Below are 25,880 nucleotides of genomic sequence, written 5' to 3'. Positions count from 1 at the left end.
GACTGACTCTCGGGTCAGCGGTGAGAAGGGCTCTGAAGCTGATTCCTGCCAGGGGGCAGACCTGGAGGGTGGCAACTAGCACGCTGGGTATCCGCCGGCCTGCCCTCAAGGCTCACCTGGCCACCTGGGCGAAAGGAAAAAGAGAAGAGAGGACCCAAACCACCCCGGAAACCCCTTTGGGAGGAAGGCAGGCTGCCAGCCCATCTCACTCCCCGAAGCTGAACATCTCGGCTTCTTTCTCCTTCCAGAAGGCGAAGCTCCGGTCGATGTAGCCACAGATGTCCTCGCTGTTGAAGCTGCCCCGCTGGGGGCGGGACCCCAGCCTCTGTGCCACGGGCTCGGGGCTGCCGCTGGGGCCGGCATGGGGCGGGGGCCGGAGCGGGGTCAGGCCCGACTTGCGGCCGGGCTCCGCGCCCCAGGGGGTGCTGCGGCTGGAGCCAAAAAAGCGGGCTTTGATGTCCTCGAAGCCGTCGGTCCAGGCACGGCGGCCGGCAGCCACCTCGTCCGTCACGGCCTTGTGGAAGGCGCGCGCGGCCTCCCAGCCGTGGGCGCCCAGGTGCTCGAAGACCTCGAAGCAGAGCAGGTGGCGCATCTTGCGCTCCTCGGCCGGCAGGTCGCACTCCAGGAGCTGGAAGTAGCCCAGCATGAAGAGGTCCAGCGTGAGGCTGCCGTAGGGCACGGGCGCCCCGTCCACGTGGGGCAGGAACTGCTCGGGGGACAGGGGGCCGCGGGGCCGCCGGCTCAGCCGCCGCAGCTGCCGGGCGGGCACGTGGGCCAGGATGGACTTCCAGGTGCCCAGCAGGTGGGTGATGATGCTGCGCTGCTGCCACAGGTGGCCCAGCCGCGGGCTCTCGCTGGGCGGCGGCGGGCAGGGCAGCCGAGGGCCCCCGGCCGCCTCCCGCCCCCGCGGCTCCAGGCGCCGGGCCTCCAGGGTCCTGCAGGCCGCCGTCTTCAGGGCCGGCGTGTAGGCCGACTTCTTCCAGTGGCTGAGGAAGAGCATGACGATGCGCTCCTTGCGAAGGCTGGCCGGGTCAGGGCCAGGCACGGCCCCCGCCTCTGATGGGGCCTCCTCGCAGCTGATGCCCGAGTCGCTGGCCTCCTCCGCGTCGCCCGGCCCCGGCTCCCCTGCGATAGGGCCGCCGCGGGGCTGCAAGGGGGCGGGCCAGCAGCCTCTCAGGCACGGTCCCGGCTGGGGATCCAGCTCACAGGGGCCAGGGCTTGGGGTGCAGGGCCGGCCAGGGGCTGACTCGAAGTTGCCACGAAGTGTCCGCACCGACACCCCACACTCCTGGATCTCGCGCTGGGCCTCGCTCCTCGGAAGGCTGGCTGGGGCCTCCCTGCGGGCCTCCCTGTGGGCCTCCAGTGGGGGCCTCTCCTCGCCCTGCACCAGCCCGTTCACGCCCTTCAGCAGCAGGGACAAGCTGCGCACCAGCCGGGCGACGTGGCTGCACCAGAAGGGCAGGGGCTGCGTGCCGGGTGTGGCCTGCGAAGCCCCCATGGAGCCCTCAGGCTCGACCTCGGGGCCGGGGGCTTCCTCGCCCTCCAGCCCAGGCGCCCGGGGCAGGAAATGGCTGTTGACGGTGATGCTGACCAGGGGCGCGGGGAGCAGGGCCTGCAGCTCGGCCGCCAGCCGGCCCAGCTCGCTCTCGTACTCCTGGCAGCGGCGCCGCAGCTGCAGGTCTGCGATCTGCTTCTCCAGGTACACCAGGTCGTCCTCGGTCAGCAGCTCCCCGAAGGGGCCCAGGATGGCCTGGTGGGTCTGCGAGTACCGCCAGGCCGCCTGCTCTGTGGCGCCCGCGCTCCCGCCGTTGTCCTGGGCACAGGGAGGGCAGCTCAGCGGGGCCACAGCCCACATGGCGAGTTCCTGCTGGACACAAGCTCCCCGGGGTGGCCTGACCCCCCTCTGACCTCACCTCTGCCCACCACGCCTACTCACTGCGCTCGGCAGTACCAGCAGCAGCCTCCTCCCGCTCCTCCCTCGGCCGGCCCGTCCGTGCCCCAGGACCTTTGCACTTGCTGTTCCCGCTGCTCCCAATCACTTGTCCCACACTCCCTAGGGCTCCCCTCTCACTTCCTTCTGGCCCCTGCTCAAGGCCACTCCCCAGAGAGGCTGCCCCTGACCACCCGGACGGAACAGCCCCCTCCCCTTTTCACTGCTTCGCTTCTCTCCTTAGCACTTGGAACCACCCTCAGCGCAGTTGCCCAGTCACCCCGCCTTCCCTGCTGGAATATAAGCACCAGGGGGCGGGGCTGGTCTCCTTCACTGCTGAGAACAGAGCTTGGCACACGGTGGGCACGGGATACAATCGTTAGATCAAAGAACATGTGGGTACCACATCGTTAGAGATGAAGGGTTACAGGTGAAGGGACACAGCCCTCTGATCTGGTTCAGCTTCATGGTCTGGCAGAAGAGGAAGCTGAGGCCACAGAGGGACACGCAGTGGGGTTCCGGGTCTCAGGACTCGAGGTGTGTGCTCAGGGACCCCACCTTCCACGTCCACCAGCCAGTACAAAGCCTCCTGCCCCCGCCTCCGCCCTCTACGCTCTGGTCCCACCCGGGCCCCGCCCACCTGCCACAACGCCACGCCCCTCACCGCCCTCTCCAGTCCCACCCTCCAAGCCGGGCCCTGCCCCCTTTCAGGCCCCGCCCCCACCCTCGTCCCCGCCGGGCCCCACCTGGGCCTCTGGCGCTGGAGCTGCGCCCAGGCGAGCCCGCAGCTTCCGCACCATCACCTGACGCTTCCACTCGGGGATGGGCCGGCCGCGCTCATCCCGCGTGGGCACCAGCCCGTCGAGGTCGCCCGAGGGCAGCCCGTCCAGCTGCAGCGCGACCAGGCTGTCCGGGGTGCCCCCCGCTGCCGTCTCCGTCCCCTGTGCGGACAGGCAGGTCGTTCAAGGCCCCTATGGGCCTCTGGTCCGGGAGGGAGCGTAGGGGAGGGCTGCCCGGGACAAGCGCAGCTGAGGGAGGAGGGGTGGTGGAGGCTGACCAGGGAGGGCAGGGGAGCTGACCACTAACGGCACCCCCAGCCTAAGTGTGAGTCTTCTGAGGGCAGGGACCCCGCTGTGCCCTGTGGGACCCAGGCACGTGTTGGGAGGCTTGCTGGCTGAGAGAGGCAATCAGAGATCCCACCCAGAGCATGCCATGTGGCTGGGCAAACTCGTCTGGGGAACAGGTGCATAGACAAGTCTGGTGGCCAGTTCTGGGCTGCAGGACTTGTCAGAGCCTTTAGTGTGCTGCGTGCACTGTAACGCTACAGGGGGCGGCACTGCGCAGCATTTCCCAAACTCAGACAAACAGCGCATCTCAGGGGCTGAGGTTCCCAGGACCCATTCAGGGAAAGGGTGGGCTGGATTTAAAAGGGGCTGGTGCCCAGAAGGAGGAGGAGAAGGAGGAGTGGGCCGCTGGGAGCCCCCCGAGGAGGAGAGCAGTGGGCGCCAGGCCCACCCTTCCCATGGACTGATGCTTCCCTGTACCGTGACAGCAGCATCTGTCAGGATGAGGGGCTTGGGCCACTGGGACCCCCTGGAATCAGAGAAGTGTCCCTCGTCTACTATGACGGGGAGACAGGTTGCTTCTGGCCTTGGAATCTCCATCTCCTCAGATGCCAGCCAGTCACCCCAGGGGCCTCCTGGAGGAAAGGGCCTGGCTGCCCCAGGAGTGACCTGGCTGGGGCCTACGTAGGAGAACATGGTGAGAAGCCAGCCGGGCTTTGGCTGGGGTGCCTTGGGAGACAGGGATATGGCGGGGGCTCTCACCATAGGGACGGCTGTGGCACTGGTGGTGACCCTCGGGGGTGCTGTGCGGGTCGTGTGCTCCCTCGGAAGAGGCTGGGCAGGCTGGCCGGGCCAGGCTGGGCTGAGAGACGCTGCCACTGGGAGGAAGGGGCAGCTGGAGTCAGAGAGGTCGGGGGATGGGGAGCAGAAGATCCGGACCTGGGGCAGGACCGGCCTTCCTGAAGGACCACTGGACTTGGAGCCAAAGGCCCAGCCAGCTCCCTGCCAAGTGCCCTGGGACCTGGGCAAACTCGTTCATCCCTGGCATTCCAGAGGTGTCCTTGGAGCCCCCTCCAAGCCCTGCTGGTTGGGGAGCCTGCATTTTACCCACCTCATCCCATCCCACGGCCCGTCCCCCCCTCCCCAGCCCCTCCTGTAGCCTAGAAGGAGCTAGAAAGGGCATAGGGTTCCGTGGTCTGGGGATCTAATGCAGCCCCATCAGACCACAAACCTGTCCTTTCACTGCTCTTCCCTCCACTAAACACACACACACACACACACACACACACCCTACGTGTGACTATATAACTACAGTCCATCCCATGAAGCATGCTAACCTTCACGGCACATGGGGCCTGCTGACATTTTTCATGCTATTCCATGCCATTTCATTTTGATAAGTGCTGTCACAATTCCCTAACGGGAGGTGACCTGCAGTTCGAGGGCCGTTCCCCTGCCCCCTGCTGGAATCTCAGGCAACAGCAGCGGACTCGGAAGGCCCCTTCAGACACAACCTTTGATTTCCCTCTGGACAAGCTGAGGCCCAGAGAAGCGAGGAGGCTGCCCCAGATCACAGTGGCAGGACAGTCAGGCCGCGGGGGGTTCAGGGCTCACAGAGAGATGCCCGAGGGCTGGGCAGGAGGCTGTTTAATTGTGGTTATGGAACGCGTTTGTCCTCACTTTAAAAAGGCAACAGGACAACAAAGGAATCCTGGAAGAGTTGGGGTGCTGGCTCGTGGGAAGGGGTGGTCCCAGCCCTGTCCTCAGTGTCCTGCGTGCCCAGCTGCCGAGAGTCTGCTGCTTCCCACCTCCCCCCGGCCCCTTCGAAGGACCTCAGAGGTGAGGCCAGCAAGGCCCACTCCCAGCACCCACGGCCCAGGCCAGTCCTCCCTGGAGATGTGTACTCACCGGTGGGATCCCCGAGACCTGGGCCCCCGCTTCTTCCATCCTCCAGGGTGTGCCTTGCAGCCGACAACGGAGGAGGGGGGAACGGCGGCGGCGGCGGGGGCGCCATCAGGAGTGGCACCTGGGGGCAGACAGGCCTGGTCACTGGGAGGCCCAGGTGGGCCTCGACTTGGGCTTCCAGGTGGGGGTAGGAGGCATCCAGCAGGCTAGCCCTGGCCCGGTCTCCCTGGGGCTGGGGCTGTGCATCTGAACGGAGCTCGGAGAGGTAAGTTTGCGGGAGTGAGGGGCAGCACCCCTAGAGGTTCTGTCCCCCGTCTCTCCACCCCTCCACACGGGTGAGCAGGGCTCCCCCAAACACACCCACGCACTTGTCTGAGGGCTGCCACCCCTAGGTGAACCCCTCATCTTAAGGCCCGGCTCCCTCTGGAGGCAGCTTAACTCAGCGGCTCTGGGCTCTGGGTCAGGGTCTGGTGCCCCCCTTGTGCTCACTCACCACTCCTTGGCCTTACGAGAGACACGTGCACACGTGCACACATGCACACGTTCACACATGCACACACACACCCTCCCTGACTGTCCCCTGACTGTGCTGAGACACACTGCCTGGACCTGCCCCCTCTCTCAGCCCTGGGCATAGGGGAAACCACAACGAACTTGGAACTCTTCTCAGCCCCGTAAACAGTGCGGCCGTGACCGCGCCTCAGAGCAGAGGCGCCGCGCCCAGGACCCACCATGCAGTGTCTAGGCCACTCTCCCAAGGGCCACCCGGAGACAGAGACCACCAACATTGGTCCCCGGCAGCCTGGGGTCAGGGAGATCCATCAGCCCCGGTCTGGGGCTGCAGGGACACCCGCATTTCAACCCCATGTCTGCCCCGGGTCTGGGGCGAGGCACAGACCTGGCCTTGACCATCTCCCCTGCCCCCAAGCGCTGACTGGTGGGCAGCCGGAAAGAATCCTCGACCTGGAGGTGCCACTGCCCTCTGCATCCCCAGCTCAGCCCTGCAAGGTCTCAGCTTTTGCATCTGACCAATGGGAGCCAAGACTCCTGGAGCACGCAGGCTGCTGGGAGGCCGCAGGTGGTGACAGAAGCGGGACTGCCCTTGGCCCCCTGCCTTCGCCTGTCCCTCCCCAGGCGGCAGAGAAGTTCTCTGAGCTGTCCTCCTAGGACTCCAGAGCCGGGCTTGCTGCCTTTTGGTTTAAAGCTGAACGTCAAAAGGCTGGCCGGCCGGCCGTCTTTCAAGTGACGTGGGTCCCGGCTGTGCCAGTGTGGCCTGGATGCCTGAGAGCGCATGGCCGCCCCAGCTCGGGTCCCCAGCCGGGAGGGCCACTCACGGCGGTCTCTCTGGGCACCCACCGCTGGCCGTCAGACCGAAGCTCCTCGCCCACTCCCTCCAGTGGGTAGCTGTGGCGGAAGGTGGCCTCATGGCTGCCAGGCCGGGCTGGAGAGAGCCCTGAGCGGGGCAGAGGAGCTGGTGCCAGGCCGCCCCCACGCGGGACGTGTGGTTTGGGGCCGGCGCCGGCGTCACGCGTGGGCGGCTCGTGCTGCAGCTCTGTTGAAGGTTCTCCAGTCTCTGTCTTGAAATTCTTAAGCAGTTGTTAACAAGAAGCCCACGTTTTCATTTTGCACTGAGCCCTGCACGTGCTGGAGCTGGAGCTGCAGGGCCAAGTCCCCCGGCCACGCTGTGTCCCCTGGCTCACCTGTAGGTGGGCCCTGTCCCTCCCGCGGGCAAGGAGGCACAGGCGTTAGGCGGCCTCCCCAGCCTGGGGGGGGGGGGTCCCGTCAGAAGAATCCCCGGCTCTGCAGCCACGGCCTCGGGCCCCTCAGTCGCACTCCCGTCTAGGACCCGCGGCCCGCCGGGGCCACGGGGAGGGGAACACAGCCCGAGCCCTTATCTGCCACCGCCCTGCACCTCATACCTCACTCTCTGCAGGAATCTGTGCCGAGAGCCCAGGAGCCCTGGTCGTGGCAGGGCGGGGAGTGTCCGCCAGCCCCGAGCCGGGAGGACCTTTGGAAGCAGGCGCTGGGCTGTGAGCACAGGAAGCTGTGGCCGTCCTGGGCCGTCGGGGGCTGTCCCAGCTGCTGCCCCCAGGAGCAGGAGCTGTCGCATTAATATTTGAAGGCTGAGGTGTCAGGTGGCCCGGCGGGCTTGGGCTGGGTGTGGGATCCCTTACCACTGTGCTTTAACCCTCCACAGCGCAGGGGCCGGGGGAGCGGACCCTCGGGAGAGGTGGGGGAGACCTGAGATCCCTGGTCACGCAAGAGAAGACCACCCAGAGGACTCCCGCAGTACAGCCCCCCAGGCACAGATGGGGAAACCGAGACTCAGAGAGGGCAAGGGGCTTTCTCAAGGGCCCACAGCTGGGACGGGGCAGAGCTGGGACCAGAATCTTACTTGAGACCCCCCTCCTTGCTCCTTCCAGGACTGAGAGCCCCTCGAATGGCTGCTCCTTTTGTCCAGGGGCACCAACAGTGGAGGAAGAGGCGGGCGGGTGGGTCTCTTGCGCCCCTACCAAGGATGCAAAGCCCTGGCTGCCCTGCACCCGGCTTTTTCTCTGGGCTGCCTTTGCGCGGGAGGGGCCCAAAAGGAAGAACAGGCTGCTCGCCGACTGCTACAGAATACGGGCCTTCCCAGGCTCAGGGGCCCCCCGGCTGTGACACAAGTGTGCGCGCGCAGCAGCCATCTGGTCCCATATCGGTCACGCTGGGACTTGGAGGGGCGAGGGGATCCGATAAAACACGATGCTTTCTCCCTGCCGTGTGTCTCCGACCTAGGAACCTCCTGTCTTCTTCCAGCGTCCGCAAGGCAGGAGCGAGTTGGCTTAGGAACTTTATGCAGGGTCGAGTCAGACCCCAGACCCCACGGCTGGCACTGACAGTCTGATGGGCAGAGCAGGGCTGAGTCCCAGGTCGACCCTGGGCCCCTGCCCAACCAGGACGGGGCTGTGAGCCTGCCGCACTCTCCCCTGTTCCCTGCCCCTGCCTGGGAGCCTGCAGCCCCTCCCCGCAATTGAATCTGCTCTTGGGCTGAGGGGCAAGGGCCTCCCAGTCCCTGAAGAGTGAAGGGCTCAGCTGGGGTGGCCGGGGCCCTCTCATTCCGGGGAAGATGGAAGAGGCAGGAAGTTGGTCCAGGGCCCAGGGGGATGGACTTGGTGCCAGTACAGTAGCCACAGCCTGGGAGACCTCATGCCACCTGGTCCCTGAGGCTGAATTCTGCTCCAACCCTCACCAAGGAGAAGCCTTGCAGAGTCACTCAGTGTCCCCCAGGCCTGAGTTTCTCTGCCTTTACTGGGAAAATGAGGAGTTACTGAGAGCCCCTGGCAGGGCCTGGTACACCGTGGCACTCAGACCTCTTTGCTGTTGTTAGCACGGTGTCTTGGTGATCTCTGAATTTCAGCCGGGACGGGGGTCGGCTGTGGTGTTTCCCAGGTGACAGGAGTATCCACATCCCCGCGTCCCTCATTCAGGCCCTGGACACTAACGGAATCTACAAGGACCCGAGGGCGTGGCAGATGTTGGGTCCCGACATTTGGGGTTCTGACAGCTGGGCGTGTGCTGCCCCCAAAGGGGGCTGTTGCCCTAAGGTCAGCGGTCAGCTGGCCCTGGGCTGGTGCCCTTCCCACGGCCTGGTGTCTCCTTTTCTCTGTTTTTGATGAGATTTGAGCAGCGCCATGCCTGCCATGCATTATACATCGAGGACAGCTGTGGCGAGCCGGGTTACAGGCCTGTAATGCCACCCGGGCCGAGAAAATCATGACCCACAGATGGGCGACGGCTGAGATTCGGTTACTGGCTGCACGGCCAGGCCCCACCCCTCCCTGGGGGAGGAGACTGCCCAGGGGAGTCCCTTGCCCTCTCTGGACCTCAGTTTCCCCATCTGTAAAAGGAAGGGGTCCTAGGGCTCTTCTGGACCCAGGGGAGGGAAATTAGCACCCGCTGTGTGCTGAAGGCACATGTCTACCAGCCAGCAAGGCTCCTGAGTTACATTATACAGATGAGAAAATCGAGGCTCACAGACGCTCAGAACTGGGGATGCCGCCCGGCCGGGAAGACTCACTCCAGCTCTGTGAGCGCTGAGTACCGGGCTGGGGGCAAGCTGAAGGGGCTGGGCTCCCCCTGCACGGGGGGCTACGCTCACCCTCCTGGGCCGCTGCCCCTAACTGTTGCTGCCGTCCAGCATCTCGCTCTAACCTGGCCCTGCAGCCAGGAGCCCAGCTGCCCGGCCCACTCCTTGGGGGTCGGGATGCAGGGGGCCCCTCTAGCCGCTGCCCCATTCAGGTCAGAGAAGCCCAAGCCCTCACTGTGCAGAGGGGTACCCCAGGCCCAGGGGGTGGCAAGACTTGGTCAAGGTCGAGGTGGCATGGTCGAGGCAGGGCCTGGCCTTTCCGAGCCTCGCGGAGGCCCCGCGATGGGCAGCGGGTGAACCCAGGCCCTGCGGAGCCTTCCAGGAAGGGGGCGCCTCCCACAGGGCAGGCCTCCGCTACCCATCCAGCCGTGCCCCCCAAGGCTGCCTCTCTTGGGACCCACGGCTCCCTGGGGGCAGAGGCAGGCGGCCGTGTGGAGATGGCTTTCACCACCTCCTCCGAGCCCGACACAGGGAGAGGCCGCGCAGGCGACCTCTGGATATTGTGTTTCCATCAATACTGCATTAGGCGCACAGCCTCGCCTCGCCTCCCCCCCGGCGGCCCACAGCTGACAGCCCGCCGTCCCGCGGGGCCGAGACTGCCAGTGAGGCGGGGGCCGGCAGGGAGCGACTCCAACCAGCCCCGGATGCAGTGGATCTCAGGGAGGCGGCCCAGCCTGCCCACTCTCCACCACCACAGGCAGGGCACGTGGACGGGCTGGACACCACAGGCCGGAACGCCAGGAGGGGAGGCTATACAGACAGCCCAGCCCGGCTTGGGGAATCCTGAGCGGAGGGGATGCTGCCTTGTACCCTGTGGTGACACCAAGGAGACCACCAGGACCAGGCGAAACCGCAGGAAGCCTGACATGGGCTGGTCCCCAAAACCCTGGGGGCTCAGGAGAGCGCCCAGAGCCTCCACCCCCTAGGAGAGCTGGGCACAGCGGCCAGGAGGGGCTGGCAGATGTGCCAGGGGATGGAGAGCAGGGGGCAGAGACCCTGCTTGGACAGAAGGCTCAGCCGTGGGCACCACCGTGTGGGCTGGGGACAAGCAGGGGACCCCAGCCGGAGGCCAGGCGGCACCTGCTCCCTGGCAGCCGAGCAGCTGCGCACCCCACCTCCAGGCCGGCCCCAGGGCCCACACAGAGGCTGGGGGGCCCAGGCGGCCAGGGCATCCCTGGCCAGTGGACTGCAGAGCTCTGTCCGCTACACCAGGAACCCACTGAGTTCCCCCAACTTCTGGAACCCAAGCCAGAAAGACAACCCTTATCATACAATAGCCACTCGAAGGGTTAGTGAATAATCAGTACATTGATTACTTCAAGCAGTGAGTATAGTCCTGTTTCTGAAACTACGACACCAGGACAAACCAAGACTCCAACTCGTGTGCCCCGAAGCACCCCTGGCCTTTGACCCAAGGCCGCCTGGCTGTGGCTTTCAGGCAGTGGAGACAAGAGGCTCTCAGTGGTGGTCGGGTGAGGACCATCCCACTGGCCCAGGGCCGGGGAGGACGGGGGCTCAGCCTCAGTTGGTCGCGGATGCTCCGGGGGATGCCCCAAGGAAAAAGGAGGCACAGCAGCCGCGGGTGAGACCCCGTGTGGGGGGCTCATCGCCCCTCTGGGCCTCGGTGCTCTCACCTGAAGGTGGAACCAAGCGATCCCAGGGACGCCTTCCGAAGGGGCGGCCGCTACAGAAAGCTGCGGCACAATCTGTGCAGGTTGGGACGAATTGTCGGTCGCCGCCCAGGGCCTGGAGTCGGGGGTGCAGGCCGGGCGGGAGGGCACTGGCCCCAGCTTCCCCACCACACACCCGCCCGCCCACCCTCACCTGTCCACTCGCTCACCCGCCTCTCCACTCATTCAGCACACACGCGTGGCCCGCCACATGCTGGGGGCTGGGACCCACGAGGTCCGTGCCCTTGCGGACGCGAGGCCCGGCGAGGTCACGTGCCCCGATGGGAGGGCGGGACGAGACTCTCCCCTTCCGGGCTGCCCGGGGCTGGCCCGCCTCACCGGGTCACCTCACCGAGGGCCCAGGGCCCTGCTCCCACCCCCGGGGTGTCTTCAGCCTGACACGGCGTCACCCGACAGCAGCCCAGGCCGGAAGCGTGGATCCCACGTCCTAAGTGTGCTTTCTGTGGCCCGGGTGGACCTCAGCCGAGATCCAGCCACAGCCCAGCCCTGGTGCCGGCTGTCACGGCCCCTGTCACGGCCCCCGTCACAGCCCTGGTCCCGGCAGCGGCTCAGGTGCGGCCAGGCCCTTTCTCCTGACAATGACACTGTGTACGCAGATGGCTCTCCAGCTACCCGGCGTCAGCGCGGCAGGGGTCTGTCACCCGGCCCGGGGGGGCTGGGGACCGCGAAGCTTACCGGCCGGGTGCTGTCGCGGAGGTACTGGGCGCAGTCGCGGTGGCCGTGGTACTCCGCCAGGTCTGCGGCCGTGTAGCCGTCCTCGTCCTGCAGGGCGGGGTCCACGCGGTGGGAGAGCAGGGTCTGGCAGCACTGCGGAGAGGGCGCACCCATGGCCGCACCGCCGGCTGCCCCCACCAGCCCCAAGCTGGGGCACCGAGGCCGTTCAGTCCGGGGCACGGCCTGAACCCGTGCCCGGACCCAGGCTGCCCTGTCCCGCGGGCCCCGGCATCCCCCTGTCCCGGGTGGGAACCCCAGGCGCCCGCGCTCAGGAGCTCACCAAGGGCCCAGCTGGTCAGTCAGCCACCCAGCCGGATCCTAGCCAGGCAGCCTGACCCTGACTTTGCCCTTGTAACCCTTGCCTCGGGTTCAAATACGGAGCCGGTTTCCATTTTTACAGCGACCTTTGGAGGTGTGTGTCATTTTCACACGAAGAAACCGGGGTGCAGGAGGCTAAACAGCGTGGCTCCCCCCCTAGGACTCCGGGCCTGTGCCCTCGCCCACCTCACCCTGCCCACTCCTTGGTCTCCCGGTCAGGCCTGGCACTCGATGAGCCCCTCTTCTTGGCCCCAAGCCTAGGCGAGCTCTAGGGGTTCCCACCCTCATCCTCTGCATCTCTATCTCTGCGCACACAGCTCCACCAGCCACACGCGTGCTCCCTCCTTGGTCAAGCCGGGGCTGGGCCCCCTTGTCTCCCTCCTGACTGGTCCTCTGGGCTCGTGTGATGGGAGCTGGGAGGAGAGGAAGGTCTGGAGGCGCAGAAGCTGGGAGGAGAGGGGAGGATGGAGGAGAGCAAAGCGAGAGGAGATCCAGGTCTGTGAAGGGCCCTTTGTGAAGGAGGCTGCGGTGGGGTGGAGGGGAGGATACAGGGGGCTGCAGAAGCAGGCTGTGCATCCAGAGCATGGGGTGGGGGTGGTCACAGCAGAAGCAGAGTGGAGCAGGGGGCACCGGAGGGTCAGGCCTGGCCCCAGATGGGGCGGGGACAGCAGCCCGGGGGAGGGAGAGGGGGAGGAGAGAACTTTCCCGCAGAATGACGGCGATTACTGCTGGCAAACGACGGGTGATCCATTTGTGAGCAGAGGGTGGGTGGTTACAGATGACCAAGAGTTAAGTCTGGAAATCCATGAGGTAGCCGTGCCAGCGGCAAAAACAGGTGGGCGGACGGATCCACGTCAAGGAGTAGAGTACCAGGCAGGTCACACCAATCCACTCTCCAGAGTCAACGTAAAAAATGGGCTAAATGTGAAAGGCACCTTCCTAGAGCATCAGACAGGCAACAAGGAGGTGAGGAATTGTCGGACCAAGCTCAGGAGACAAGGAAAATCCCGAGGGATCAGCCCACCACTCAGAACAGCTTTCGCCCTAAGAGCAGGCTGACGCGAAGAAATGGCTGTAACCAGAGCAGCTGTGTCACAGGCTCACGAGGCTAGGGAGACCAGCAAAAGCTCAGGGTCCACCGCAGGCTGGGCCTCCACCCTCAGAGAAAAGGTGAAGCAGGAACCAGCCAGCCCTCTGCTTCCCGTCACGCAGGTGCTCCAGGAATCTCAAGCCCGGATTGTGGTCTAAGATGATCCTGACTCACAGTTCCCACGTGTGCCTGTCAGGCAGAAGCAAATAAGATGTCACCCAAGGCCCTAAATAATGATGTGCGGCATAGAGTCAAACAAAACCAGGAGCACAAGGAAATAAGATACCAGAAACGAGAACCAGAGGACCCAACACACAAAGGAACAGACCCACAAAGTCCCGAGAAATAGCAGACTGTAACACAGCTGTGCTCGCTGCTTTCAAAGAAGTAAAAACCAAGCTTGAAAATTTAGGCATGGAACTGTAAATTCTAAAAAGCGGCACAGATTTTAAACCATCAACAAAATGAAAAGACAGCCTACGGAATGGGAGAAAATACTTGCAAACAATGTGACTGACAAGGGGTTAATATCCAAAATATACAAAACAGCTCATACAACTCAATATCAAAAACAACCCAATCAAAAAATGGGCAGAAGGGACTTCCTTGGTGGTGCAGTGGTTAAGACTCTGCACTCCCAATGCAGGGGGCCCGGGTTCGATATCTGGTCAGGGAACTAGATCCCACGTACTGCAACTAAGAGTTCACATGCCACAACTAAGGAGCCCTCCAGCCACAACTAAGGAGACCACCTGCTGCAACTAAGACCCGGTGCAACCAAAAAAAAAAAGGGCAGAAGACCTAAATAGCCATTTCTCCAAAGAAGGCATACAGATGGGCAACAGGCACATGCAAAGATGCTCAACACCACTAATTATTAGAGAAATGCAAATCAAAACCACAATCACCTCACACTGGTCAGAATGGCCATCATCAAAAAGTCTACAAACAATAAATGCTGGAGAGGGTGTGGAGAAAAGGGAACCCCCCTACACTGCTGGTGGGGATGTAAATTGATACAGCCACTATGGAGAACAGTATGGAGGTTCCTTAAAAAACTAAAAATAGAACTACCATATGACCCAGCAATCCCATTCCTGGGCATATATCCGGAAAAATGAAAACTCTAATTTGAAAAGATACTATCACTTTGAATTACTGGTTTCCTCATTAATTAATGAATTAAATAAAAATGTTTGACACAGGCTCATTTTATAGTTGAATGAAAGTCATGATTACCAGCACTTTTAAAAATTATCCTTTAACATGTGGAATCATTACAAATTCACAGTTAAAAATCAGACAGCTGAAGACTCAAACATCAGGTTCAGCATTGCCATTGGTGATGTCATTTGCTCAAATAGTGAATAATTTTTGGTAAAGTGCTAAGTAAAACAAAATTCTATCTTCCCTCAATATATACAGTAGGACCATTCTTGGAAAACTCTTATGTATATTAAAACTATGAAGAAACATTGGTGTATGTGTACGTATATTTGAATTTAGGCTCTAAGCTTAATTACATGTACTTGAGTTAGGTTCGAAGCTCAGATAACTATGAACAGGTTTTCTACCTACATACATATCCAATCCATTGGGAAGTTGCTTGGGACACAAGACCCTTCCTCACTGTGCAGGACTGTTCTGGAATAGTGGGCCACCCAGCCTCCCCCACAAGAGCACCCCAATTGTTGTTAACAACAGAAACAGCCCTGAAATTTCCAAAACCGACCACTCATCTATTGCAGATATTCTCTGGTTCTCGAATCCTTGGTCACCTACTAAGCAAATGCTCAATAACTCTTTGTTGAGCGAGTGAGTGTCTGCATGAAGGAAAGCGTGGACATGAATAGTTGACCATCAAAGACGCTAAAAAATTAGCCAGCACAGAAAGTCGACAGAGGCAATCGTCTGCTCGGAACGCCTTTTTGGGGACTCACAATACTCAGTAAAAATTCTCTCTTGAATTAGCAGCAATGTTAAGCTAGGTAGAGAACTACCAACGAGTTATAACCGCATATCTAAACCTTGAAGGGACCTCGTTTACACCTGTCTTCTGCCGTTTCCTCTTCAACCTCATCAGCAAAGCCCCAGACCACACCCCATCTTATGGCAACTTCCCGGTCCACAGCAAGCCCTCCTCTAAACAGCAAGGAAATCATATGCCCTCTTCTCGGGATCCCACAGCAGCTCCCAAATGGCTCCTTACACAATATTAAAACTAGTTCAAGGTCTTCCACCACTGCCCTCTCACTACAAGCCCCAGCTTCTACTCTCCACTCTGTCCTAGCACTCCGACCACTTATAACCCTCTCTGCCTTGCTAGAAATCCTGCTCCTTCCGACATTCAAATCACTGCTTTATGAATGACCGTCTTCCAGTAAACTGTGTCAGTAACTCAAAAAAAAAAGAATGACCATCTCTATGAATTCTTTCTAGATTAGCTCAGCTAACGCTACTCACATAGATGGTTCTCAAATTTGACATATATTAGAGTCACCTGGGGAGTTTTAAGAAGTCCTGATATGTGGGCTCCCTAGGACCAATTAAATCAGAATCGCTGGGGTAGGTGGAGCTCAGGTATTAGAATAGTTTAAACCTGTTCTGGAGAGTTCCAGTGTGCACCCACGTTTGAGAACCATTACACTAGTGCTATCTACCACACTTAAAATCCTAAACAAAATGTTAGCAAATTAAATTCACCTATGTATAAAAGAGATCGTTTTTCATGACCAAGTTGAGTTTACTCCAAGAATGCAAGGTTGGTTTAACATTTTAAAGAGTAATCAGAGTAGAAAGCAAGGTCTTGAAGAGATAGTTGCATACCCATGTTCATTGCAGCATTATTCACAATAGCTCAAAGGTGGAACCCAAATGTCCATTGATGGATGAATGGATAAAGATAACGTGGCATAACATACCATGGAATATTATTCAGCCTTATAAAAGAAAGAAATCCTGATACATGCCACAACATGAATGAACCTTGAGGACATTATGCTAAGTGAAATAAGCCAGTCACAAAAAGATAAATACTGTATGATTCCACTTGTATGAGGTCCCTAGAGTAATCAAACTCATACAGACAGAAAGGAGAATGGTGGTTGTCAGGGGCTGGGGAAGTGGGGATGGGGAGTTGTTGCTTAATGGGTAAAGACTTTCCGTTTTGCAAGATAAAATTTCTGGAGATGTGTTGTACAACAATGTGCATATATTTACACTTCTGCACTGTACACTTAGAAATGGTTAAGATGGTCAATTTTATGTTATGTATTTTTTACTCAATTAAAAAACCAAGTAATCAGTGTAATTTGTGACATAAGAAAGACTGCGATATAGCAAAACAAAACACATACTAAACTATCATCATCCCCCATGGGGATGCTAGGGCACCAGCTCATTATTCTGAAGTTTTGTTTTTAAAGGGTTGGGGGGGAACTGTCACAGCTCAGGGGAGCCTAAGGAGACAAGATGATGAAACGTCATGTGGTGTCATGCAAGGGATCCGGGAACAGGAAAAGTACATCAGGTGAAAAGTAAGGAAACCTGAATGAAGTATGGACTTTGGTTAGTAATATTGTATCAATTTTGGTACATTAATTGTGACAAACATACCATGCTAATGTAAATTGTTAATAACAGGGGGAAATGGATGTGAACTCTGTGAGAACTGTCTGTACTAGTGTCTCAATTTTTCTACAAATCTAAAACTCTTCCAAATTATTCTAAAATAGAATTTATTTTAAAACGGGGTATGGTGTGGGGTGGGAATGAAGCATTATCCTATATTTCCTGGATGAATATATTTCTGGAATTGCTAACAGATTAAGACCCAACAGACAAATCAATAATGTGTGGATTTTGCTTCGCTCCTGATTACAGCACAAGCAGGGAAATGGATATTAGATGGCTATTAGACAGACTGGATATTAGATAATATTAAGAAATTATTGGGGGCTTCCCTGGTGGTGCAGTGGTTAGGAATCTGCCTGCCAATGCAGGGGACACGGGTTCGAGCCCTGGTCCGGGAAGATCCCACATGCCATGGAGCAACTAAGCCCGTGCGCCACAACTACTGAGCCTGCGCTCTAGAGCCTGTGAGCCACAACTACTGAGCCCACATGCTGCAACTACTGAAGCCCACGTGCCTAGAACCCGTGCTCCACAAGAGAAGCCACCACAGTGAGAAGCTCGCACACCGCAGCAAAGAATATCCCTCACTCGCCGCAACTAGAGAAAGCCCGTGCTTAGCAACGAAGACCCAACGCAGCCCAAAAAATTTAATTAATTAATTAATTATTTTTAAAAAGTAGTCTAAAAAATAAATAAATAAATAAATAAAAGAAATGATCATGAATTATTTTTAGGCGTGATAATGGTTTGAGGTTGTGATAAGAAACAAAGGGAGTCTTCGTCTCCTGGAGAAGTCCACTAAAGTATTTATGGATAAAAAGATGTGCCTTCTCTGACTTGCTCTTAAATAATAGTGTAGTGGAGGGAATGGCCAAGAAAGGCCAAAGAGCTGAGGCAGGAGGCTCGTGCTCTTGTGTGTTTAGAGTTTTCATAACAAAAAGATTGAAAAGGAAAGCAGTTCTCAGCTCCGAGGCTTGAGCTATTTTATTTTCGTACGAAGGGAGGGTGAGGAGCTGGTGGTCTCTTGGCTTATCTGGTGAACTTCTTGGGCTCCTATAGACTATTTCACTTGAAAAAGATGATGCTGCTTAAAAATAAAGTTTTTAGAGCACTGTTCCAGCCACCCTCCCGATTATGGAGCCGGAGGCTGGGAGATGGGCGGCTGCCTGAGCCACACTGCAATGGCTCAGGGCTCTTCAGGCCACCAACTGCCTGCGGGGACACCCCCTCCCCGCCTCCCACCCAGAGGCACCTCTGGACTCCCCATCCTGTCATCTGCTCAGCTTCTTCTTCTCTCGTGTCCAGGACAAAAGGGATGACTGTAGGGGTAACTGCAGGCTCTTCCTCTTCTCTGAGGACTGGCCTGGCCCGGACTGAGGTTCATGCCTGCCCTTCCCCTCCCTCTAGATAGGGGCGGATTGGGGGCATTGAGCCAGGGAGGGTTGAGTGGTGGCTTGCAGGGGTGAGAGGAGGGGGGCTGGGGTGGAGGGGTGGAGAGCGGGAGGGGGCCCTCAGGAGTCCTGAGAGTCAGAGGAAGACAATTCTCAGCAGCACTGCCATGAGCTGGATTGGGTCTCTTTCTGATTCTTCAAAAGGACCGTGTGCCTTCCCATGACTCTTGGTGGCTGCCCTGTGCTGCTTTTACACAACGCTGCTCAGCCTGGGCCCCAGGAACACTTTGGGTTCCAGCTGGAAACAGCTGTGCAGAACCGTAGGCCCAAAATGGGATACTCGGTTGCACCTCAGTAAAGCCCTGCCCCTTGCCTAGCCTTTCCTGGACCAGGAGCACATTTCTCATGACCGCAGATGCAGGAGGCTAAGCCCTGGGGGCTGTGGGAATGACACGGAAAGCCCGGGAGACGTCATGGGATGAGCTGACTGACTTCGGAGCCCTGCTGTGTAGGCCTGGGTGGGGCAGGTGCAAGAGTCAACCTCTGCGTTCCCCTCAGATACAGCCTTGCCTTTACAGGAGGTCAGTGGGCAGGTGATGCCAGTGCGGGGCCAGTGGCTGATGGCCAGGTCTATTCCCAGCGTTGGACCTTAAATATTTGAACACCATCCCTGCCTACTCTGGATGTCTGGATGCTGTTTCCTGGGAACTGGGCCATAGGAGCCCCCAAGGTCTATCTGGATCATAGCGAAGGGGCTAACCTCACACCCCCGGCAGGACTCTGCTCCCAGGCTGCTCATATCAGGGGGCCAGCAGCTAAAAGGCCCTCCGGGGAGGACCGGCAGGAAGACCACTCCCTGAGCAGGCACCCAGGGAGTCTCTGTGCGAAGGGAGGGGCCGAGAGCACGGATTTTGTTCCCAGATAGATCAGAGTCTGGATCCTGGGCAAGAGACTGGCCCTCTGAGCCTCAGTTTACCTGTCTGTAAAAGGGGACTAATAACATCTATTCTACAGGGTTGTGGTGAGGGTTTAATGGCTTATTCATAGGAAGGCTTCCAGGACTGCTGGCTCTCGGAGGCCCCCCAGCCCCACCGTGCATCCTCCCCCGGCCCCTGCCTCACCTCCATTTGCCCGTTCTCCGCTGCGTCATGGAGAGGGGTCCCACCCCAGGAGTCTCTCATGATGGGGGCGCCCATCAGCAGGAGCCGGTCTAGAATGGGCGTGTGGCCACCTCGTGCGGCAAAGTGGAGGACGGTGGCCCCCTCGTTATCCCGCGCTGTCAGGCCGATGTCCGTGAAGGTGACCTGAGGGAGGAGGCGGGGGGATGGGCCAGCTGAGGCTGGACGGGGGTGACCACTCCTACCTCAGGGCAGGAAGCCCTGGGACAGAGCTGGCTCCTCTTGGTGCGTCCCGGGCAGCATGGGAGGAAGTGAGCTCGGTGATTTTGCTGGGAGGCTCCATGGTCCCCAAATCTGCCCCAGCCCTGACCGTAAGCTGAACACCCCCAGGGGCTGGTTTCACATATCAAATAAAGAAATGCCTTTGGGCAGCACCTAAGGGACAGTAAACAGATGTTTGCTGATGAAGGGAGGGAAGGAGGGAGAGAAAGGACATCCTGGCACCAGGCCTGTTTGTACCCTGATCACGTCTCCAGTACGAAGATGCAGGGGTGCTGGGAGGTGGGTCCTGAGCAGCCTTCCTCATGGTGAGCCCAAGCCTGGTCATCCTGTGGCTTGGGCCCCATCCTGCTGGCAGCCACTGAGTGACTTCCGGCCGGCCCTCCTCACGGGCCCTCAGCTGCCCCTCTGTGAGGGCACCAGTGGGCTCTGGTCCACGGCACCCGGCCAGGCCTGTGGGCACGCACTGGACTGCGTGCACCCAGGGCAGCCATGTGACAGTGACACGTACGGGGCTCTTCTTCTGCCTTCCGGATAGAAGGGGCTGGTGGATGTGGTGTCACCCCATTTTCTCCCTCTTCCTGCCTTGAACGCGGCCAACTTTCACCATGAGAGAGAGGCCAGGAGAACAGCAGAGATGTGACCCAGTGTCAACGGCCTCTACGTGGGCGGGACAACCTTTTAGTGGTTTCGTGCACTGGTCACTGCAGCCAAATGCTGGCTGATCCAACATGCGAACGTGTCTGTTAGAAAAAGGACAGTGAGCCGGGAACAAAGACCCTCCCGTCGGCCAGCTCCCCGAAGGGAGGGGTGCCCAGCGCTGAGTGGCTGAGCCAGGCTGGACGCTGCCCCCTCCCCTCTCGGTCCATCCTGCAGGACGCGGGGATAGGGAGTCACATCTGGAAAAGCCTTTCTGGCCCTGGGACCCCGTGGCCCCAGCTGTTTCTTCCCGGGATGAGCCCCTATGGGGCTCCATGGGACTCGGTGGACATTCTTCCCTCCCACACCATTTGCTGAGCACCTGCCGCGTTTGTGGCCCTGCGGCCAGAGATGACCAGGACTCAGGCTCCCGCAGGGCGAGGAGTCCAGGTCTGGGGACAGGCATATTTCTAGGAGGCCAAGATCTGAACTACCGTGAGGGGACATAAGGACAACTCCACCCAACAGCCCCGGTGGGGCCAAAGACAGGAAAGTTAGTGCAGCAGGAGCCGCAGAGCTTTCTCCTGCGAGAGGAGCTGGCCGTGTAGGAGGAGCTGCAGAAAGGGGGCCCAGGAGGGGACACAGCCTGTACGAAGGTGTGGCTGTCTGAGGGGCTAAGGCCAGCCTGGGAGATCCAGCAGCGAAGGGAGGCTGGAGGCAACTGCTGGCGGCCTCTGAGGCCAAGGTGAGTGGCTGGAGGCCAGATTCCTTCCCTCCTTCACTCACTCATCAAACATCTCTGGAGCCCTTACTATGTGCCAGGCACAAGGAACCCAGCAGCAGGGCTGCACCACTGCTTCCTGGACCCGCTGGAACTTACACCCTGGGGTGGGAATAGACAACCACCAAGATGAAGTAAAACACAACGTTTATCAATGTTGGTGCAGGAAAGACAGCAGGAGAGCAGGACGGGGTGCTGGGCCAGGTGGCTGCCATCCTAAACAGGTGGACGAAGGATACAGTGGGGGGAGGCACACCTGGGGAGCTGTCACCAGGCAGAGGGTGCAGCGCGTGCAAAGGTCCCCGGGGCAGGGAGGCCGGCCTGCTGGAGGGAGGGCTGGAAAAGCAGGCCCCATGCGAAGGGAGGGAGGTTCTGCGTGAGGAAGGGCTCCCCCTTCTCCACCAGTGACCTGCGTGACCTTCAGAGATGCCAGCAGACCCTGGCGCTCCCAGCTCGCAGCCCTTCAGCGGGTCCCCAGGGCCCCAGGAAAGAGCCCAGGTCCTCCCGGGGCCTCGGTCTGCCTTTCCGCCTCACCCCGCCCCACAGGCTCTCCCAACACTGACTGAGCTGGGCCCCCGCTCCTCCAGGAACCTGCTTTGGGGCCAACCCCCTGCCCAGCCTCAGTTCTGCCCCTCCCCAGAGAGACCTCCCCACTCTGAGACTTGGTCGGGTCTCTGTAATGGACCCTCAGAGCTCCCAGACACCCCACCAGGCCAGGTTTTTGGTGACGGAGCCAGGAAGTCCTCAGCCCTGGAAGAAGTCTTGGCGGAAGGCATCCTCCCCAAGCTGGGTCACTCTGTGTTCCTTCTGGAAAGAGGGCCTGGGCTCCAAATGGCCAGGGCCAAGCACTGCCTGTGCCAGAGACAGAGCAGCTGGGTGCCACCGACCCTGAGAGCACCCAGGAGACCCACCAGGACTCCTGGGGGAGGGGCAGGAGAACCCCCAGGGGGCCCTGCACACGCCCACGGTCCTGCAGGGGCTGACTTTCAGTCCACAGCCACCTCCAGTCAAAGCTGTGGGCTCCGGGCTGCACCCCGGGGCCGAGACTGGGCCTGGCATGTGGGTGCTCTGAGCCATGGGCCTGCACATCTGCTCCCCCAACCACCGTGTGGATCCTCGGACTTCCTGTGGGGTGCCGCGCCCACCCCAGCCGGGCGCCACTCGCTCGAAGGCGGTTCTGCAGGCGAGGTGCCAGCCTTCCCGGTCCTCCCCTGCCTGCGCCCCCGGCGGCCCCTTACCAGCCAGACGACGAGCGAGTAGTGGCCGCGGGCAGCGGCGGCGTGCAGGGCGCTCATGCCGTCGAGGGCGCGCAGGTGCACGTCGGCGCCGCAGTCCTTCACCAGGAACTGGGCCAGGTGCAGGTGGCCCTCCTGGCAGGCCAGGTAGAGCGGGGAGGCGCCGCTGCGCGTCCGCCGGTTCACGCCGCTACGGGGAAGGGCGGGGTTCAGAGGGCGCTCGGCCCGGGGATCGCGGGGAGCCGCTCCAGCCAAGGGCCCGGATCGGGGAGGGCGTCCCGACACCTGGCCGAGCTGTTGCGGCCACCCCGCTTCCCGGCTGAGGTGAGAGGCCCAGCCGGCCACCTGTAGCGTTGCACAGGTTGCGCACGGCGCCAGGGCACGGGGTCGGGGGTGAGGTGGGCACAGGCCGCCGGAATGCAGCTTCCCCTCCCCCACTCCCGCTCCGCATCAAGATGTACGCGCCGCCGGGGGTTGGCCGGCAGGGGGCGCTTCTTAGCGGGTGACTAGCCCAGCAGGGCCTGCAGTGGGCGGGTCAGGGAACCTCCAGAGCTGGGGGCCTGCTCTGTACAGGGTGCCAGGGAGCAGGACACTAGCCCTTCTGTGGTGCCCAGCCCTGGCATCCGAATTCCAGGCCCCCATGTGGATGGACTGGGGCACGGTCGTCAGGTTTCCTGCCTCCGGCTTTGCCTCCATGGTGCTGCAGGCCCAGGAGAGTTCTTGGTCCCCAGGGCAGCCCCCTCTCCAAACCGGACCCACGCCCTGTTGACAAAGACTTCACCTCTAGGTCCTGTGGTCGGTGCTGGTGGGAATGTGGGCCCTGGGGCGGGGGACCTTCCCGTGTGCTTGTGTGTGCTTTAATGTGAAATCTTCCACTTTTCAAATGACAGAAACTGCTTCTAAAACTGCCGGTCTAAGAGACACTCTGTGGCCGGCCGGGCCCTGGGGCAGCTGGTGTGGACGCTCCGGGGAAGATCCGCAGAAGCGAGTCCCGAAGGCCTTTGCCAGGGGGTCGGGATGGGAAGGCCCGGGAACGGGAACACCGCTCCACAGCCGAGCTGTCCGGCCTCGTCCGGGAACAACAGCGGGGTGGCCAGGACAGCCGGCCGGCCAGCGAGAGGCCCCGCACAAGGAGAAGGCGTGTGGTTACAGAGGCAGGCGGGTTCGGGGGACAAAGGCCAGGTCAGGTGTGGGGTGGACACAGAGTCCCACCCCCAGCCAGGGCAGTAGCCCTGCGAACAGACGGTGGGGGGCAGGCCACGTGCATGGCACCCCTAGATGGCCCGTTGTGTGCCCAGGGTATCGTTTGTGGGGGGCAAGGACCACAGCGGTGCCCACGATGGGGAAGGGGAGTCCTGCTGCCCCCTGCCCCCGCCTCGCCATCCACCAACTCCAGGCAGTGGGACAGGGGTTCACAGTGTCAGCAACAGGACAGTGTGGAGGGAGAATTCCGGCCGACCTGATGGGGCGCCCAAGTCCACTGCACAGCCTCTGCTCGCTTCGGGTGACTTGAGGGGGCCACCTTCCCAGCCAGGGGAAGCCGGGCCCTGAGACGCCCCCAGGCAGGGCCGGGAGCGGCCTGAGCATATAGAGCGCCTCCTGCTCTGAGTGCTGTAGCAGCTTCCCCGCCGTTCTCACTGCCCCCTCCACGCTCCGAGCCTCACCCCATGCGCCCTCCCCCCTCCCCTCCCCCTCCCCCCTCCCCTCCCCCCTCCCCTCCCCCAAGGCCCGCCTCCAAGGCGGCAGCCCCTCCTCCTCCGCCCCCTCGTGCGGCCGCCCCAGCACCTGCACACCCCCGGACTGCCCAACAGGCGGCGCTGCGGCTCCTCACCTGCCGTGGGCGGCCGTCAGGAGCTTCAGGCAGGTCAGGTCCCCGCTGACGGCGGCGTGGTGCAGCGGCAAGGCCCCCTCCAGCGTCTCCAGCGTGGCTGCGTGGCCCTCTCGCAGCAGCCACTCCACCAGCACCGGGTGTCCGAAGCGGGCGGCCAGGTGCAGCGGGGAGACGCCCGAGGAGTCTCGGTCCTACGGAGGCACGGACGGGGCGGTGAGCGGGCGGCGGGCCGGACCCAGCCCTGCCGGGCAGCACCAGTGTGACCGGAGCCAGCCGCCCAGGACCACACCGCCCCGCCCGGGACCCCGCCGAGAGCTTCCGCCCCGCCGCTCCCCTCCCTCCGGCGTGCTGCATCGCGGGGCGTGCGGAGGGAGGTCTCTGGGGCTGAGCCCGGTCGCCTGCTCGAGGTCGGCGGCAGGGCCAGGATCAAGTCCAGGTCTTTTGGGTCCAAGTCCCTGATCCTGAGCATCCGAGCTCCCTCGCCTTCTCTGCTCACAGTCAGAAAGGCTTCCGCTCGCCCAGCTGCGCCCGCGCCGGGCCGGTGGCCTGCCGTGTGTCCAGGGATGCGTCTCTGGGCCTCTGCCCCACCCCCACTGAGCGCCCACCCGCCGGCCCCCGAGTCCTCTTGCCGGGGACCCTATCCACCGTGGGCCTCTGGCAGACCTGGGCGTTCTCCCAGGCACAGAAGTGGCCCCGCTCCCGCCCTCGGGGTTGTGGGGAGAGCCGCTGAGGATGAGGAGGGCGGCTCGGAGGCTGTTGGACACTCAGGCTGTGACCGCTGAGTCCTCCCCCTCCCGGACCGAGCGCGTCACGGTGATGCCCACCCGGCTCCGGCCTCTGGGAGGACGTCCTTACCCCGTCAGAGCTGGCTCACCCACCTCCCGTGGTCCTTCACCCACACACGCAGCACCCACGGGGCCGGCAGGAGAAGGGGGAGGCGGGCCGGGTAGAAACGTCCCTGACGAGACCATCACTGAGCCCTGAGACTCTTCTCTTTACATCAAGGTTCTCGTCCCACTGCCCCCCCCACAGCCACGCCTGTGCTGTCACCCACCGGGGCCCCCGGGCGTCCAGGCCGGTGCCCACAGCTCCCGAGCCCGCGTGCCCACCTTGCTTCTCTTCGTATGGACCCTTTTCTAGACCCTTCGGAAACAGGCCCCACGGATCAGGCCTGATAAGGGCCCGTGAGATCGCCACTGGCAAGGCCAGGCGCTCCTGGGTGGGGCGCAGGGAGAAAGAACAAGGGTGGCCCCTCCGTGCTGGGCGCTGGGGAACGCGAGGGGGTTTAGGAGGTGCCCATTTTGGGTGGGGAGGGATGTGGGGCAGGGACAGACGCCCCTGACTGTGCCGTGGGGTCCGCGTGGTGACTCCCCGAGAGGAACAGCCCAGGGCCGAGGTGCCCAGGGGAGGCCGAGGGCTCCGGCTCTCGGCTCACGCCTCCCTCGATGCCCACGGACACGGGTCCCCCCGCGGCCACCGTTCCCGCTCAGCTCACCTGCAGACCGCAGCCGCCTTCGCGCACCAGCCAGCACAGCTCGGCCAGGCTGCCGGTGGCAGCGGCGTCATGCACCGGCGTGGCCCCGTTATGGGCCCGCTGGTTGCCGGGCAGCTGGGCCCGCTGCACCAGGAACTTGACGCAGGCCAGGTGGCCGGCCCGGGTGGCGTGGTGCACCAGGCCAGCCCCCAGAGCGTCGGTGACGCCTGGGCCCAGGGCGCCCGCCTCCAGCAGCCGCTCCAGTGTGGCCAGGTCCCCATCCTTGGCGGCCGCGAGCGCCCGCTTCTCCTCCATCCACCCGGCCGGCTCTCCTCGACTCACGCACAGGCCGGGCTTCCTGTTTCAGGCGTGGACGCAGCTCCCGGCTCCGGTTACCTGATAAGCTGCGCAGAGGGCAGATGGGAGGCGGCAGGGGGTTGGGGGGACAGGCCTTGGGGACCGGGCCTCCGCAGCCCAGCCCGAGCCGCTCCCGCGGCGCCCAGAGCCGCGGTGGGCAGAGGGTGCGGGGGAAGGGCCCACACCGGGTTTGGGTTGGGGATGGGCGCTGGCCCGGGGGCACTGCCCTGTGCTGGCCCATGCCGCCTCCTCCCGTGGAGCGAGGGCTGGGATGGACCTCCCGCGTCGAGCGGGTGTTCACAGT

General features: G+C 61.5%; 1 protein-coding gene across 1 annotated transcript; it reads right to left on the bottom strand.

The window, feature by feature from the left end:
• Window positions 1–205: 205 nt before the first annotated feature.
• On the bottom strand, window positions 206–25,534 carry ESPNL (espin like). Its single transcript, XM_061206269.1, has 9 exons — window positions 25,241–25,534; window positions 23,746–23,936; window positions 21,918–22,104; window positions 18,984–19,166; window positions 11,392–11,523; window positions 4,903–5,020; window positions 3,757–3,866; window positions 2,677–2,871; window positions 206–1,813 (listed from the first exon to the last, which is right to left on the bottom strand). The coding sequence occupies exons 1-9, from the start codon at window positions 25,532–25,534 to the stop codon at window positions 206–208; spliced, it is 3,018 nt and encodes a 1,005-aa protein (XP_061062252.1).
• Between the last annotated feature and the right edge of the window lie 346 nt (window positions 25,535–25,880).

The sequence above is a fragment of the Eubalaena glacialis genome, chromosome 1, assembly GCF_028564815.1.
Source record: "Eubalaena glacialis isolate mEubGla1 chromosome 1, mEubGla1.1.hap2.+ XY, whole genome shotgun sequence".
Classification (NCBI taxonomy): Eukaryota; Metazoa; Chordata; class Mammalia; order Artiodactyla; family Balaenidae; genus Eubalaena; species Eubalaena glacialis.
The sequence above is the reverse complement of the archived record's forward strand: the minus strand, read 5'-3'. Positions and strand labels throughout refer to the sequence as shown.

Bases quoted from the DNA above. Each gene is read 5' to 3' on its own strand.
- ESPNL (XM_061206269.1), bottom strand. From the start codon at position 25,534: ATGGAGGAGAAGCGGGCGCTCGCGGCCGCCAAGGATGGGGACCTGGCC. The intron at 11,524-18,983 runs GTGAGGCAGGGG...CCCTCTCCGCAG, and splicing joins CGGAGAACGGGCAAATGGAG to TGCTGCCAGACCCTGCTCTC. The intron at 3,867-4,902 runs GTGAGTACACAT...TCCCAGTGGCAG, and splicing joins AGGTCTCGGGGATCCCACCG to CGTCTCTCAGCCCAGCCTGG.